The sequence below is a fragment of the Salvia splendens genome, chromosome 22, assembly GCF_004379255.2.
Source record: "Salvia splendens isolate huo1 chromosome 22, SspV2, whole genome shotgun sequence".
In the NCBI taxonomy this organism is placed as follows: Eukaryota; Viridiplantae; Streptophyta; class Magnoliopsida; order Lamiales; family Lamiaceae; genus Salvia; species Salvia splendens.
In genome coordinates, this window is record NC_056053.1 from 24,110,304 (window position 1) to 24,124,341 (window position 14,038).

Here is a 14,038-nt window from a genome sequence, read left to right on the forward strand (position 1 = left end):
AAATTCTAAAATCTTAAATACAATTAATGAAAGAACACGTCTACTATTAATAAAGGGAACGAGTTTTGACGTTCTTTGAAATATTTATGAGTTTTCTACCCATATATAAAGGACGAGTTTTGGCGTTCTTTAAAATATTTATGAGTTTTGTCCTAAAATATTCATAAGATATGAGATCAATCTGATAACATTGCATTTGGAGCTTACATTTTTTTGAATAAATTTAGATTAAATAATGTGGTGGAAGTTTTTCTTATATTCAGCCATGGAATTGTAACTGCCACATACGTTCTAATTCATTATCTCATGTATATTTATTACCATTACCATTACCATTACCATTACCATTATCATATTTGAAGTAGCCAGTGGCACTGTAATCTCTCAAGAGACAGGTGTCCAATTGTGTCAACTATCCTCAGAAATAGATCAATCATAACTCGACACGTGCACAGTAAAAGACGTCTGAAATTTACGCGTATTTATACCCATTGTTTGAAAGGCAAACCAAGCCAAGCACAAAACAGAGCGGGAAGGCGTGACGAATCCCACAGCAGCTCAGCGAGGAAGCTTTGCCTTTACTCAGCTCATCTTCTCTCTCTAGGGTTTTTTATCTCTCTAAAACTCTTACCTCGTGCATAAATAACTAACGCTTGCCTTCATTTTCACGCTTCAGTATCATTTCCGCGGAGATCTGAGTATTTTGTCCTTCCATTGCAGGCGCATTTCTCCCTCCCGTGCTCTGTCTCGCCTCTCGTCGCCGTTACAGGTGAAAATGCGTTTCGTCATATGCAGATCCTGGTTTCTTACTGTGTTTTCGGATTATTCTTATTCCTTTTGGTTTTTTATGCAATCGATTGTGTTGATTGTACGCATTTGAGCTTGTTCAATTGATTTAATCCGTGTATGTTGTAGATCGGTCGGTATAGATCGTCGATTGCTTGAGTTAGCTAGCGGCGCGAACATTGTGTGTTGTGTTTTATGATTTTTTATGTGAACGAGTGTGTTCTCGCCGTTGCATTTTGATCGGTGGTGCGTTAGATGGAACAGCACTTACTCTTTGTAAATCGCTCTGTTGATGGATTTTTATGCTTTGTGATGCAACTCTAATCATAAAAAGGCTGGAAAAGTAACGGTGTGGACTGTGGAAAGCTCATATGCTTTTAGTTGTCAGTAAACTGATTGTAATTTGTAGTTATACTGTATTGTTTTGTTATTTGTCATCATATCAGTGTTCACTAGTTTGTGAATGGTCTCGCTGCATGTGTTAAAGCAAGTGTAGGGAGTATTTTTTTATGTTTGAGATTTATTTTTTTATTGATAGTATTGCTAAGATATGAGCATATTGCATTGTTTTTGGTAAAGTTGTCGACATGTCACGAACATTTGACCATTCACTCCATCCCCTAAACCAGCATGAAGCTAGTTTGTGTTCATGTTGTTCTGGTCGGTTCTGTTTGGGAGATTGCACCTCATAAACTATGCACATTTAGCTATTGAATGAAGTAAAGAAGTTTAAAGTCACAAAACTGTGTTACGCTGGTTGATAGGACTCAACAACAACACTAATGGTCACATGTGATTTCATTTATAAAATTCTATATTCATGGAATCTTTGGATTCTCAGTGTAAATTTACATAATATTATTGTGTTCTTGACCTAACAAATTTATATGATGATAAACATTTGTTTTTATCCTGATACAGCCAAATCTTCTTAGCTTCTTTTGCATTGGATTTAGGTTAGCTAAGCTTATGTTTGTTGATATCTCGAATGCATCTGCCTGCAGTTATGGCACCACCTACAGAGCAGTCAGAAAAAATCCCTGTTTTCAAGAAGCTGCCTCTTAATGAAAGGATACTCTCTTCCATGACTAGGAAAAATGTTGCTGCTCATCCTTGGCATGATCTTGAGATAGGTATGTGTTATTACCTCAATCCTATTCAAATTATATCAAATGACACAAAAAGCATGTAATGTTGTTGCACACTTGTCAATGCAGGACCTGGAGCTCCAAAGATCTTCAACTGTGTATGTATAATATGTATACGGCTTTTTCACTTTCATGTCCTATTAAAATCTTGAACTAAACTGAAAATGTGTCACTCTTTCTATTTGTCATCAAAGCAATGGCATGTTCATAACATAGTACTATTATTTATTTTAGAAAGACATCTGTAATGAGTAATGACCATACTTAAAATGCTGTTATTGTCATAAGTATCATGGTAATCTGAATCATAGAAATCTTTTTACTTGTTCCTATCAATTTTGTGTTTCTATGTTTTGATATACCAATTATTCATGCAAAAATTTGGAAGGACGAACTTTGCTCGAAAATTGCAAAGCCATTGTTCATTTTAGTGGCTGCTTCAAAACCCAAACACTACTTTCCCATCTGCCCTTTCCCCTTGTCATCTAGATTAATCTGTTTGTGATACCTATCTTGTGATCTACTTCTGGCTTTTCTGCCTGAACTGTCACTCCCAGATTTACAAGTTTGTGCTTATTTCCTATATTATTTAACAGGTAGCATATTCCAAAGTTCCTCGTTCTCTTGCATGTTTAATTGTGTTATTCCTTTTTAGCTTTGTTTCAGTTTACATACAATTGGGACTCACCTGTTTGCTTTAAACAGTTTTTATTGCCGCATGATTGGTTATCCGTTTAGCTCATGATAATAAAAACACTTTTGATTTATTCTGGAGCTTCTAACTCCAACTATCTTATTTTCTTTAGGTGGTCGAAATAAGTAAGGGAAGTAAGGTGAAATATGAACTTGACAAGAAAACTGGTCTAATCAAGGTAAATAGTCAAGTGATATCCGGAACAATAGAAATCGATACAAAATTAATTATTATGATGCACATGCAGGTTGATCGAGTTCTATACTCATCGGTTGTGTACCCTCATAACTATGGCTTCATACCCCGCACACTCTGTGAAGACAGTGACCCAATGGATGTATTGGTCATTATGCAGGTGAAATGCTGGTCTTGAAATTTCACCAAACATTTCTAATACGACTAAACTATAAAGTTCTAGCGTGATCTGTATAGCTAAACTGTGCCATATCTTTACCATACATGTGTGTTCTGGTATATCGAACTAAGCTGCATGTTGTTTAGGAAAGTACGCTTTTATGACATTTTATTAGCAATGAGAACATACATGTGTTTTTTCTATTGTACTGAACTTACTCGCACTAAATACTAGGCTTCGAGTATGCATCATCGTTAAGGATATGCTGAATTTTTCATTTTTCAATCGCTGTATTCTGCCAAGTTCATCATTATATGTGAGGCAAATGTCGATAATCATGGAACCATTGGTGTCTTTTGAAACTCAGTGAAGTCTGCTTGAGTGTGATCTATTAGGAATATTATCTTTAAGAGTTCTGTAAACTTTTACGACAATAATACTATCTCCACTGATATTGTCAGGAGCCAGTTCTTCCAGGATGCTTTCTCAGAGCTAAAGCTATCGGCCTCATGCCTATGATTGATCAGGTACCCGTCATCAAATCCACATCATTTGATCTTAAACGGAGAAGAGAATAGCTTGACTTATCTTTTCGGAAACAGGGAGAGAAAGATGACAAGATAATTGCTGTCTGTGCTGATGATCCTGAATACCGTGATTATACTGACATTAAAGAGCTCCCGCCCCATCGCTTGGCTGAAATCCGTCGTTTTTTTGAGGAGTGTATCCTTTGTTGAAGATTTTAATGAATGCTGCCCCTTTATTTTTTTTCGATCGACCAAAATTTATAATCTTCACCCTTTCGGAATTCGACCAATGACTGTATTTCACCTTAATTATCAAACAGACAAGAAAAATGAGAACAAGGAGGTTGCTGTTGATGACTTTCTGCCAGCCACTAATGCATATGGAGCTATACAGCTCTCCATGTAGGCCATCACCCCTTCCTTTATATGAATAACATTTTTCGACTGTAACTAGTACTGTATATCATAACTTATCAGTGCAAAACGAACTCGGGCTAGTGTTTCATTACGTAATTTGAGTGTAGAATTATATTGCTACGATATCTATAATAGTTGTGCAGTTGACGTTCTGATACGAGACATCCCTGTACTTGTTTTCCTGGATCATTATATCCAATGGTCCTCATTCATATTCAATCCATATCATGTGCAGGGACTTGTATGCAGACTATATCGTGGAGAGTCTGAGGCGCTGATTTTTCCCATCTGTCCTGGGGAGATAATTTTCCGGACCTATGCGTAAGTAATATCCGTAAACTGATCCATATAATACTATATTGTACGAGTATAATACTTTGATGAAGACAGAAAACATTGTAATAGAGCGACGGAAAAAGGCATGTTGAAATCAAAGGTGATGGTGAAAACCAAAGTTATACCCCTCTGTTTGTATAACTAACTTGCAGTTTTTCATCTGTGAATTTGATTATCTGTTTTTGCCTTCTTTCTGTATGCGTTGAGATGGTAATTGCTTTGTCAAGGCTTCGATTAATTTGTCCACTCCAAAATAGTAGATGCCCCTTCATTTACTATTTCCACTCCAAAATAATATTTTTTACGTGGTATTCCCTCCTAGGCTCCGTTTCTTGTTCTTGTTAATAGATGTATTTTTATGTGGTATTCCCTCCTAGGCTCCGTTTCTTGTTCTTGTTAATATTCTCTTTCTTTTATTTTATTTTATTTATTAATTATACAATAAAATCTATGTTATTTACAAATGAGAGATTTTTGTGGATAGAGGGAGTATATTTTTTGTCATAAATAGTTTACAAATGAGAGATTTTTGTGGATAGAGGGAGTATATTTTTTGTCATAAATAGTTTAGTCCCTCTGTTCTACAAAAGTTATTTCAATGTAAGTCTGTTATCTTTGTTGCCAAAAAGTAACTTAGTATATCTTTTTATTTTTATTTACTCTTCAATTATGTATTTTATTGTCTATTTTTTACTCTCTTCATTACATAGTACTCCTTCCGTTTCATCATAATTTGGGCAAAACTTTTCGTCACGGAGTTTAAGAAATAGATGTTGAATGTGTTAAATAAATAGATAAAAAAAGTAAGAGAGGAAAAAAAGTAGAGAGAATAAAGTAAGAGAGAGAACAAAGTTAATATATAGGGAAATGATTCAACTGTGAGAATACTAATTTTCTTTAATGTATTCTACCTAACTTCCTAAATTAAGCTATATTCTAAATTAATGTCGAAGTTTATCATAAGTATATCTAAAATTTGAATACGATCCAAAATATATAGTACTACTACTAGTAAACAATAATGTCGTATTTTACCTATTTGTCGAAGTTTTTCTACTAGTATTAAATTTATAAATCCAGAACACTATGTATGGATTCTATAGAAATAAGTCAGTAAACACCATGCATGGACGACATGTCTTGGGGCAAAATTAACTTCAGACTTGGAAAATTACGGCTGGCAATCTAGCATGCATAAAAATTAGTCATGCCATCTTTAGTGAAGTTCATTCTCTAATGAGTTCGGATATTCAATCACGTTTTCATTCTGTCTTTTAAAATGTTACTACTTGGTATCAATAAAGCCTAACAAAATTCCTCTTTCATAGAAAAGGTGTCCCATACTTCCAATATTTTGAACCTTTTACCCTTGGTTTGTTCAACCCCACTCATCTTGAAAATCTAACGTCATTTCCATTCAATTCTAACAACAAACAATACAACAAGATAGTACACAGATTGTTAATCCATTTATCAACAGCCTAGTTTACTACATAACCAACAACAATTCAAATTACATATGCCATTCAACCACAACACGAGGACTTTCCTTCTTCCTGGGAACAGCATCCACAAACATCATCAAGCCTTCTTGGGAGATTTTGTCGCCTTTGATGGAGATTTCGGTGACTTCTCTGCTGCCTTCTCCGACTTCTTAGGTAGAAGAACCGGGTTGATGTTTGGTAGAACTCCACCGTGAGCAATGGTGACTCCAGCAAGAAGCTTCCCAAGCTCCTCATCGTTCCTCACAGCTAGCAGCACGTGCCTCGGAATGATCCTGTTTTTCTTGTTGTCTCTTGCAGCATTGCCTGCCAACTCCAACACCTGACCACAATTCAATCGTTTTAGCTATGGCACTGCAAAGAGATTACATAATCAACAGATTCACTACAAATTTATGATGTTTTGTACCAATATCTCATCCATGAGATGCTGCACACGCACCCAACTTCTGTCCACAAACAGAACTAATAAGTTCTATCGCTCTCTCTCTCTCAAACACACACTGTTATACATACAACCAAAAATCAAACATTTGGCTGCCATCTAATTTAAAATACCCCAATTCCTGTCTATGCTGGATGTGTGGATAAAATCAAACCTTTGCAGCATTGATGGATTTGGATGCCATCTAATTTCAAAATGCCCCAAATTAAATCACCTGAGCTGCAAAATCCCTAATTAAGAAACCCTAACTACCACATCCCAAGCCCTAACCACAATCAACAACAAAACCACCTCAATCAAACTAGACCAACACGAGATCCACCGCTCTAATTCATCACACAACACCACAAATCCCCAACAGAAAAGGGCAAAATCTAACTTCACTCCAAAACGCACGATCAGATGCCGAGAGAATTTCGAAATGCAGGAAAACAGAAGCAGAATACCTCAGCTGCGAGATACTCAAGCACGGCGGCCAAGTAAACCGGCGCGCCGGTCCCCACGCGCTTCGAGTAACGGCCCTTCTTCAAATACCGGCCGATTCTGCCGACCGGAAACTGCAATCCGGCCTTGACGGAGCGGGTGACCGGCTTCTTCTTCGGGCCGCCGCCTTTCCTTCCGCCAGCTCCCTTCTTCAATTTTCCGCCGGTGTCCATTTCGTAATTTTGGTGCGAATGGGGATCGATTGATGGGGTGGGATTTGTATTGAAGGTAGAGCTGAAATAGTGAGGGTGGAAGGTTGTTGGTGTTGGTTAAATAATTGGGGTGCATGTTGAGGTGATATAGATGGGCATTTAGGCCGTTGGATTGGAGCTTATCGGCGGTTCTAAGAGGAGGTGTTGGAGATCCGTGTGGTTTGGTATTTGGCCAATCGCAAGAGGACAATTGTAAAAGTTGGAAAGAAACTCCATGGTCCACCAAAAAGGGTCTGTCCACCAAAATTAGGCTGTCCACTATAAGGCGGACACCCCCAATAGCCCCACCCAAGATTTTGTCCATAGCCCCAGTTTTGTTGTCCATAGCCCTAAAATTCTATTTCCGCCACTATGGTGGACACCTCCAATAGCCCCCAAATTTTATAATCAATTTTCATTTTAAAATGTTTTTAGTTTTAATCAGGTATAATTAAAATCATAGCAGTGTAAATAATTAGAAAACGAGGTAATTGGGGCCGAACATTCGTTGTATTGCAAACAGGTAAAATTCTATTTCCGTCACTATGGTGGACACCTCCTGAGAGTCGGGTGATTCGTCGTCTCCACGGTGAGTAGTTGTGTAGATAGGGAATGGATGTATTTTGTGAAAATTGTGAAAAATAGGTGGTGGGGAGTGGTATTTATAGAGGTAAAAAAATCGAAATTGACATAGCCGCGCCGGATGTCCGTCCACTATGGTCGCCGCGCCTATAGGCGCGGCTAATTCCGACCAGTCGCGTCCTCGCCCCAACTCCGCCTATCCGTCGTCCGCCGTCCTACCGCCCCCAATCCTCGTCCGCCCCGCCGGCCGCCCCAACCCGCGGCTATCGCCGGGTCCTCACCATAGTGGACACTCTTAGCTTCATACTGTATAAAATACTATCTTCATTTCACAATATATGTCATATTTGGTGTTGGTACAAGTTTTAATAAATTTGGTTAAATAAGTTAGTGGACTATGGTCTTAGTGTCTCACTTATATATATTAGTTTTATAATAAAATATAAGTCGGAATAAGTTGATGGAATGTAGGCCTACTTACTATTTATAATAAATTGAAATGTGACTTTATTGTGGGACGAACTAAAATGATAAAAATGTGACTCTTATCATGGACGGATGTAATATACTAGTATAAATTACTTCAAATTTATTACGGAATATTCATTTTTTATCTTCTATTTACTTCATTCATATTTTCTCTTTCTCTTTCTATTTCATATTTATTAATATTGCATTAAAACTTATATCATTCATGAATGAGACGATTTTTAGTGGACAGAAAAAGTATAATTCATGTGTCCACAACTTAAACTATAGTATTTTTTTATTTTGCTATGAACTACACCACAAAACAAAAGCAACATATATAACAAGTGCAACATATGAAACATGAAAATTGAAGAAATAATAAGGTACTAAAGAGTGTCCACTATAATGGGGACACTCCAATAGCCCCGCCCTAAAATTTGTCCATAGCCCTAAATTTATTGTCCACAGCCCCAAAATTTTGTTTCCGCCACTATGGCGGACACTTCCAATAGCCCCAATCTTTTTTTCATTTATGTTAATTCAATTATATCTAAATTTATCGGACAATGCGTAATTAGAAAAAAACGGCTATACGTGAAGAAATTAAAATTAAACACTAAATTTTCGTCGTATTAAAGTACAGGAAAAATTATATAACGGAAATTTAATCTAGTGCAAATCACAAAGGTGTTCACACTACACCGCCTCCCCTACGTGCCCAAACTTCTTCAATCAAATCGGTCTGGAGTGTGGTATGTGCTGTGGTTCTGCGCATATCAGCGAAACGTTGGATCAAATATTCATTGCTCCGTGGTACGCCCATCTGGATCGGCGCGGAGGCAACACCATGACTTGTACTTGCACCCTCTTCCGGTGCCCAGCTCTCTGCCGCAAATTCTTCATCTTCTATTATCATATTATGCAATATGATACATGCTAACATGATATTCGCGACCTCATCTTCGTGCCACACTCGGGCCGGGCACCGTATAATCGCCCACCGCGATTGGAGGACACCAAAAGCCCGCTCAACATCCTTCCTAGCACCCTCTTGTTTGCGCGTAAAATATTGTTTCTTCGCTCCAACCGGTTGGCGAATTGTCTTGACGAATACGGGCCACCGCGGATATATCCCATCTGCCAAATAATATCCCCTATTGTACTGCGTGTCGTTGGCTACGAAGCTGATTTCTGGACCCTCCCCCTGGCACTCATCGTTGAAGAGCGGCGATGACTGAAGAACATTGATGTCGTTGTTCGAACCTGCCACACCGAAATACGCATGCCAGATCCGCAAACGGTAGTCAGCAACGGCTTCCAGAATCATCGATGGATGTTTGCTTTTGAATCCAGTTGTGAACTGGCCTTTCCAGGCCACCGGGCAGTTCCTCCACTCCCAATGCATGCAATCGATGCTTCCTAACATTCCTGGGAACCCGTGGATCGAACCGTGCATATCCAACAGTCTCTGACACTCATCAGGTGTGGGCTTTCGTAGGAACTCCCCACCGAAAATTTCCCGGATCCCTTTACAAAACTGACTAAGGACCGTTAGGCTAATTATCTCACCCATCTGTAGGTATTCATCGAACATATCGGCTGGTCCGGCATAGGCAAGCTGTCGGATTGCTGATGTGCACTTCTGCTGCGTAGACAGCCTGATCTGGCCCGCGGCATCACGCCGGAGGGTGAAACATCGGTAACGCTCCACCAAATTCGTCGCTATATGGTTGAAGAGTCGTTGCGACATTTTGAATCGCCGCCGGAAAATCTCGGGGGGATAACGGGGGTTATCCACAAAGTAATCAGCCATTAGACGCTAGTGTGCACCAGCGTGGTCTCGTTGGATGGTCCGCCAATGCGTAATCGCACGAGGGATCGCGGCCTCCGCCGCCCGCGCCGCTTCCTCCTGGGCGGCCTGGTGTTGCACCTCTTGAATCAGAGAATTCCACGCGTCATTCCACAAATTGTCCTTTCAGTCCACAAATTCTAGTGAGAGAAAGTTTGAGTGATGAAGAGTTGGAATGGTGTGAAAATAATAAATGAGATGGGGTGTATCTATAGGTGATAAATTGAATTAAAAAAATCACCGTCCACCGGCGCGCCTATTTGCCGCTTCCGCCCCGGACCGGCGCGTCCTCGCCCCGATTAAGCCTGATGACCGTCCGCCTCGGGGCGGACGTCGCATATACTATAATCCGCCCCGCCGTCGCCCCAACCCGCGGCTATAGCCACGCCGAACCATAGTGGATACCCTAATAACATTGCTCTTAAAACTTTTCGGTAGTCAAACCCTAGAAGTTGTAAACATATTCTTAGAATTGCATAATCATATATAGCTAAACATTTAGCTAAAAAAATCCTAATTAATAAAGTACTAGTAATGATCAATCTACATTCAAGAGACCAACCGCATCTATTCAGAATTAATAGATCAAAGATCCCTTGGAAGCATAGTAACAAACGATCCAAGAACCATAAATATTCATTTTTTATTTCTACTCTAAACAAACAAGAATCATAAAATCACAATCTCATAAATCACTCCATGTCCTAAGCTAAAGAGGTAGATACTGAAATACTAATGCCATAAAGGACATTTCCATAGTAACACATACAATCATAATAAAAAAAATACTCATAATTGAAGCCAAAGTAAATCCATAAAGAGCAATGGATAAATCTAGCCAATCATACTAAGGTCAGACAACACCAAATGAAGCTAAAACTGAAGATTTCATTGCTTTATTCCAGTTTTTATGGTGGTTTGTTTCTGGATTGATGGAGATTTTGATGTTGAATCTTTTTCTCCATTCCTATTTCTTGTTTTTTTTTCTCCCAACAACTGTGCAAAAATTTATCATTAAAATGTGATTTTGTACAACTGCTTTTTATGCCATCCGATCATATGGAATGCGGTGATTAAATCACCCGACCGAATAACAAAGTCACTGGACAAATCTACACGTTTCACTAGGCCACGTGGATTATCGTCACAATTTTACCCAACCGCATGGAATCCAGCGCACACCAAATACTCTCATTTCTAGTTTCAAACTTTGTCCTAGCTCCATTTCTACCTCCAATCTCGACATTCAAAGAAAGTTCAAAACAATAATGAGTCCAAAAACACGATAAAATGCACTAAACCTAATGAGAAAAAATCAAATCAATAGGATGGAACAAAAATATGATCAAACTCCATGATTTTTCAAGTAATATGCCCCAATGTAAATTATTTTTATTTTTTAAACTAATAATAATGGCAATTTTTTAATTTTAAATGGAACATTTCTACTTTAAATCCCACTACTATATCATCTAATAAGGAGTAAATGAAAATGAAAAGGCAAGACTAAAGTCTACTACAAGTAGATGAGTGAAAATTAGTCAATGAAAACTCTGGGGGTATAATAGTAATTAATGACGTAAAGATAAACCCCAAATATCTCATGTTCATATCATAGTACACTAGTTTACTATATATACTAAGCTCAGAAATTCTATCCATTTGCCGACGAACAAATTCATATCAATTCCATTTACTCGAAAGAAATTCAGATCCAAATTCGCCTACTCTCGATCACAAGCATGCCTTAAGTTCTTCGTGTTACTTCGATTGATCGATCCTCACACAGTTGGATTTCTTGAACTTAAGAGCATCGGATTATGCATCCGGTGCTTTCGATCTACTCTCCAACACTCACGCGCCCGCATATGACGTCGTACTACGGTGGATCGTCTTTTCATCGCCGGAAACATCTTCAGAAAAGTGATCGTCGCGGTAATCTTAGTAGTTAACGTTTTACTCGCCGGATCTTAGCTTATTTTTCGCGAAGGTTTCAGTTTAGAACGCTTTGGTGCTGTTTTGTCGGTTCCGACGCGGTATTATTAGCGTGTGTTGATACTATCAGTAAACCAGTGGTGGATCTGATTTTTGTTGGCAATCGAGCTGTCTCGATTGGGCGATCTTCTATTTTTCCTGTGGATCGAGCTCGTTTTGGAGATATCAAGGATTCTCGACGGTTTTTGGTTCGTTATAAGGTAATTTGTAGATGAGGATTTTGTTTAGCTTTTACATTTGTGTTATTTGTTCATAGGGAATAACGAGTATAACACGCACTCTTCTGAGAATTAGATGTTTCATATTCTATTTTCTATCGAAATATCTGGTGAAATCGATGCCTGAGATATCCTGTTAGTTTTTCTTTTTGCAATACTCATGACTAATCAGCAGAAGGTTGTTCCAAAACCTCATTAGTAAGAATCAGTTAGATCTAATAAGTTGAGTGAACGATGGAAGGATTGGTTTCAAAGTGCTAATTGCATAATGGCATCTGTATAAATTTTGAATGTAGTAACCTAGTAAAGCAAGCCTTGTGGTGACTCGCGGATTACGAGTTGATTGAATCAGTGTTTCTCTGCTAGTATGTAGAGGTAATATGTGGATTGAAAGATTATCATCATATATACATTTTACAGTTATAATACTCGCACATCTTCAAATTTTGGGGTGTGTTAGTTTAACTTTTTATTTGCCTCCTACATGGAGTATAATTTATAATTTCTTTGTTGTGCTTGGCATGATTACAATTAATCAACTTTGAATTCTGCCTTTCTTGCTGCTCTTCTATTCAGCTTCAATTGTGGATGGAAGGTTCTGTTCCTAGTGATACGCTGGCTTCCAAACAATTAAGGAGCAACACTGAGTCTTTTACGACTCCCAATATCCAAACTCAATACGGTTCAGGGGATCTTTCTATGAATGATCTGAAAGTGTGCTTGAATGAATTTGTAAGTGTTGAAGATTTGGCTGGAAGCAATAGCAAATGTGATTCCAAGGACTCAGACGAATCCGGTGACAATCTTCCTGACTCTACATCTTCTGCTGTAAGTTTTTCGTGCAGCGTCTTTGCAGTGCTTATCAGTTTGTGTAGTACTTCTCAACTATATCAGTTTGTGCAGTGCTTATCAGTTTGTGTAGTACTTCTCAATATCATATGCTGAATTTTGCAATGCTTATTTATGAAGTTTTGCTAGTATTTTAGGATCCTTTTCCAGTTCCCCAGTTCATCAGATAACGTGTTTTTCTGTTACTTTGCTACCTTTGTGAATTCTGCAGGCAAGCATATTAGCTCTTGCCTTTCTTTTTCGAGTATTTTAATATTCTTGCTGCGTTATTTCCTCCGGTGGCAGTGGAAAAGCACTGGATTTGAAATAAATATGCCAAGGCCTGTGCGCGTATATATATAAACAACAAAGGCTTACTCTTATAAAGATATTGTTAACAGTTGCAATTTTCTCTTTGTTATTCCTTATGTTATCGCTCTCAGACTCTGTCCAAGCTTGCATCTGCCATGAAAGGTAGCCGTGAAAAGCAGGGTATACCACCTAAGAAGCTGTCCGTCACTTGGGCACCTGATGTCTATGATCCAATTCCAACTTCGGTATCTCACGTGCCATCGAGCAGGAATCAATACATCCGCAGTTATAGCAAGAAATATGGGAAGAACAAACAGAGAGGTGGTGGGAAATCCTCGCGAGGGACCAAAGGCAAAGACAAAGACAAGAAGCAAGCTCGGAAGAATGGCGGGACCACCAAAGTCAAGAGCGTGGCTAGCTTCTCCGAGCCCGAGGCAGGTATCGCCGGGTTCAATGTTATCAGCACAGATGCATTCTGTGGAAGCAGCTTTCTCAAGGAATCGGTCCAGAATTTGCACTTCCCCGTCCCGGAGGCTACGCGATAATGTGCATTGATGGGCATGTTTTCCGTCTCTCCCCAATGTAAATAAATAAGTACTACTCGTTATGCCTTAGAAGCTTTCTACTAGTTATGCTTGCAAGACTTTGGAATTTTGAGAATTGGCATTTGGCCTTCAACGAATTTACATGGCTTTTGTTTGTAATACGAGTATTGTAAATTCATGGACATTATTTCAATCCATTCGTAAGCTGGTATATTGCGTTCGATTTAATGAATTAAATAAAGATTAAACTTGGTGAATGTCATTCATTTGAGTAGATGGAGCTCACTTTTTAATCTCAAACCAATATCAGGTAAGACCAGTCTTCGCCTTTCTCTAAACAATTAATTTCGAGTA

At 38.6% G+C, this 14,038-nt stretch overlaps 3 protein-coding genes across 3 annotated transcripts; 2 read left to right on the plus strand and 1 right to left on the minus strand.

Moving 5' to 3' along the window:
• The first annotated feature begins 423 nt into the window (after positions 1-423).
• On the plus strand, positions 424-4,453 carry LOC121787651 (soluble inorganic pyrophosphatase 4-like). Its single transcript, XM_042186454.1, has 10 exons — positions 424-605; positions 721-769; positions 1,791-1,919; positions 2,004-2,032; positions 2,741-2,806; positions 2,876-2,983; positions 3,445-3,510; positions 3,586-3,706; positions 3,831-3,912; positions 4,163-4,453. The coding sequence occupies exons 3-10, from the start codon at positions 1,793-1,795 to the stop codon at positions 4,203-4,205; spliced, it is 642 nt and encodes a 213-aa protein (XP_042042388.1). The 5' UTR covers positions 424-605; positions 721-769; positions 1,791-1,792; the 3' UTR covers positions 4,206-4,453.
• Positions 4,454-5,656: 1,203 nt separating this feature from the next.
• Positions 5,657-6,943, minus strand: LOC121787637 (histone H2A). The gene is made up of 2 exons (XM_042186437.1): positions 6,657-6,943; positions 5,657-6,087 (listed from the first exon to the last, which is right to left on the minus strand). Exons 1-2 carry the CDS (start codon positions 6,864-6,866, stop codon positions 5,845-5,847), a joined length of 453 nt encoding a protein of 150 aa, XP_042042371.1. The 5' UTR covers positions 6,867-6,943; the 3' UTR covers positions 5,657-5,844.
• A 4,484-nt stretch (positions 6,944-11,427) lies between these two features.
• On the plus strand, positions 11,428-13,895 carry LOC121787622. The gene is made up of 3 exons (XM_042186410.1): positions 11,428-11,981; positions 12,576-12,827; positions 13,271-13,895. Exons 2-3 carry the CDS (start codon positions 12,588-12,590, stop codon positions 13,682-13,684), a joined length of 654 nt encoding a protein of 217 aa, XP_042042344.1. The 5' UTR covers positions 11,428-11,981; positions 12,576-12,587; the 3' UTR covers positions 13,685-13,895.
• The last annotated feature ends 143 nt before the right edge of the window (positions 13,896-14,038 follow it).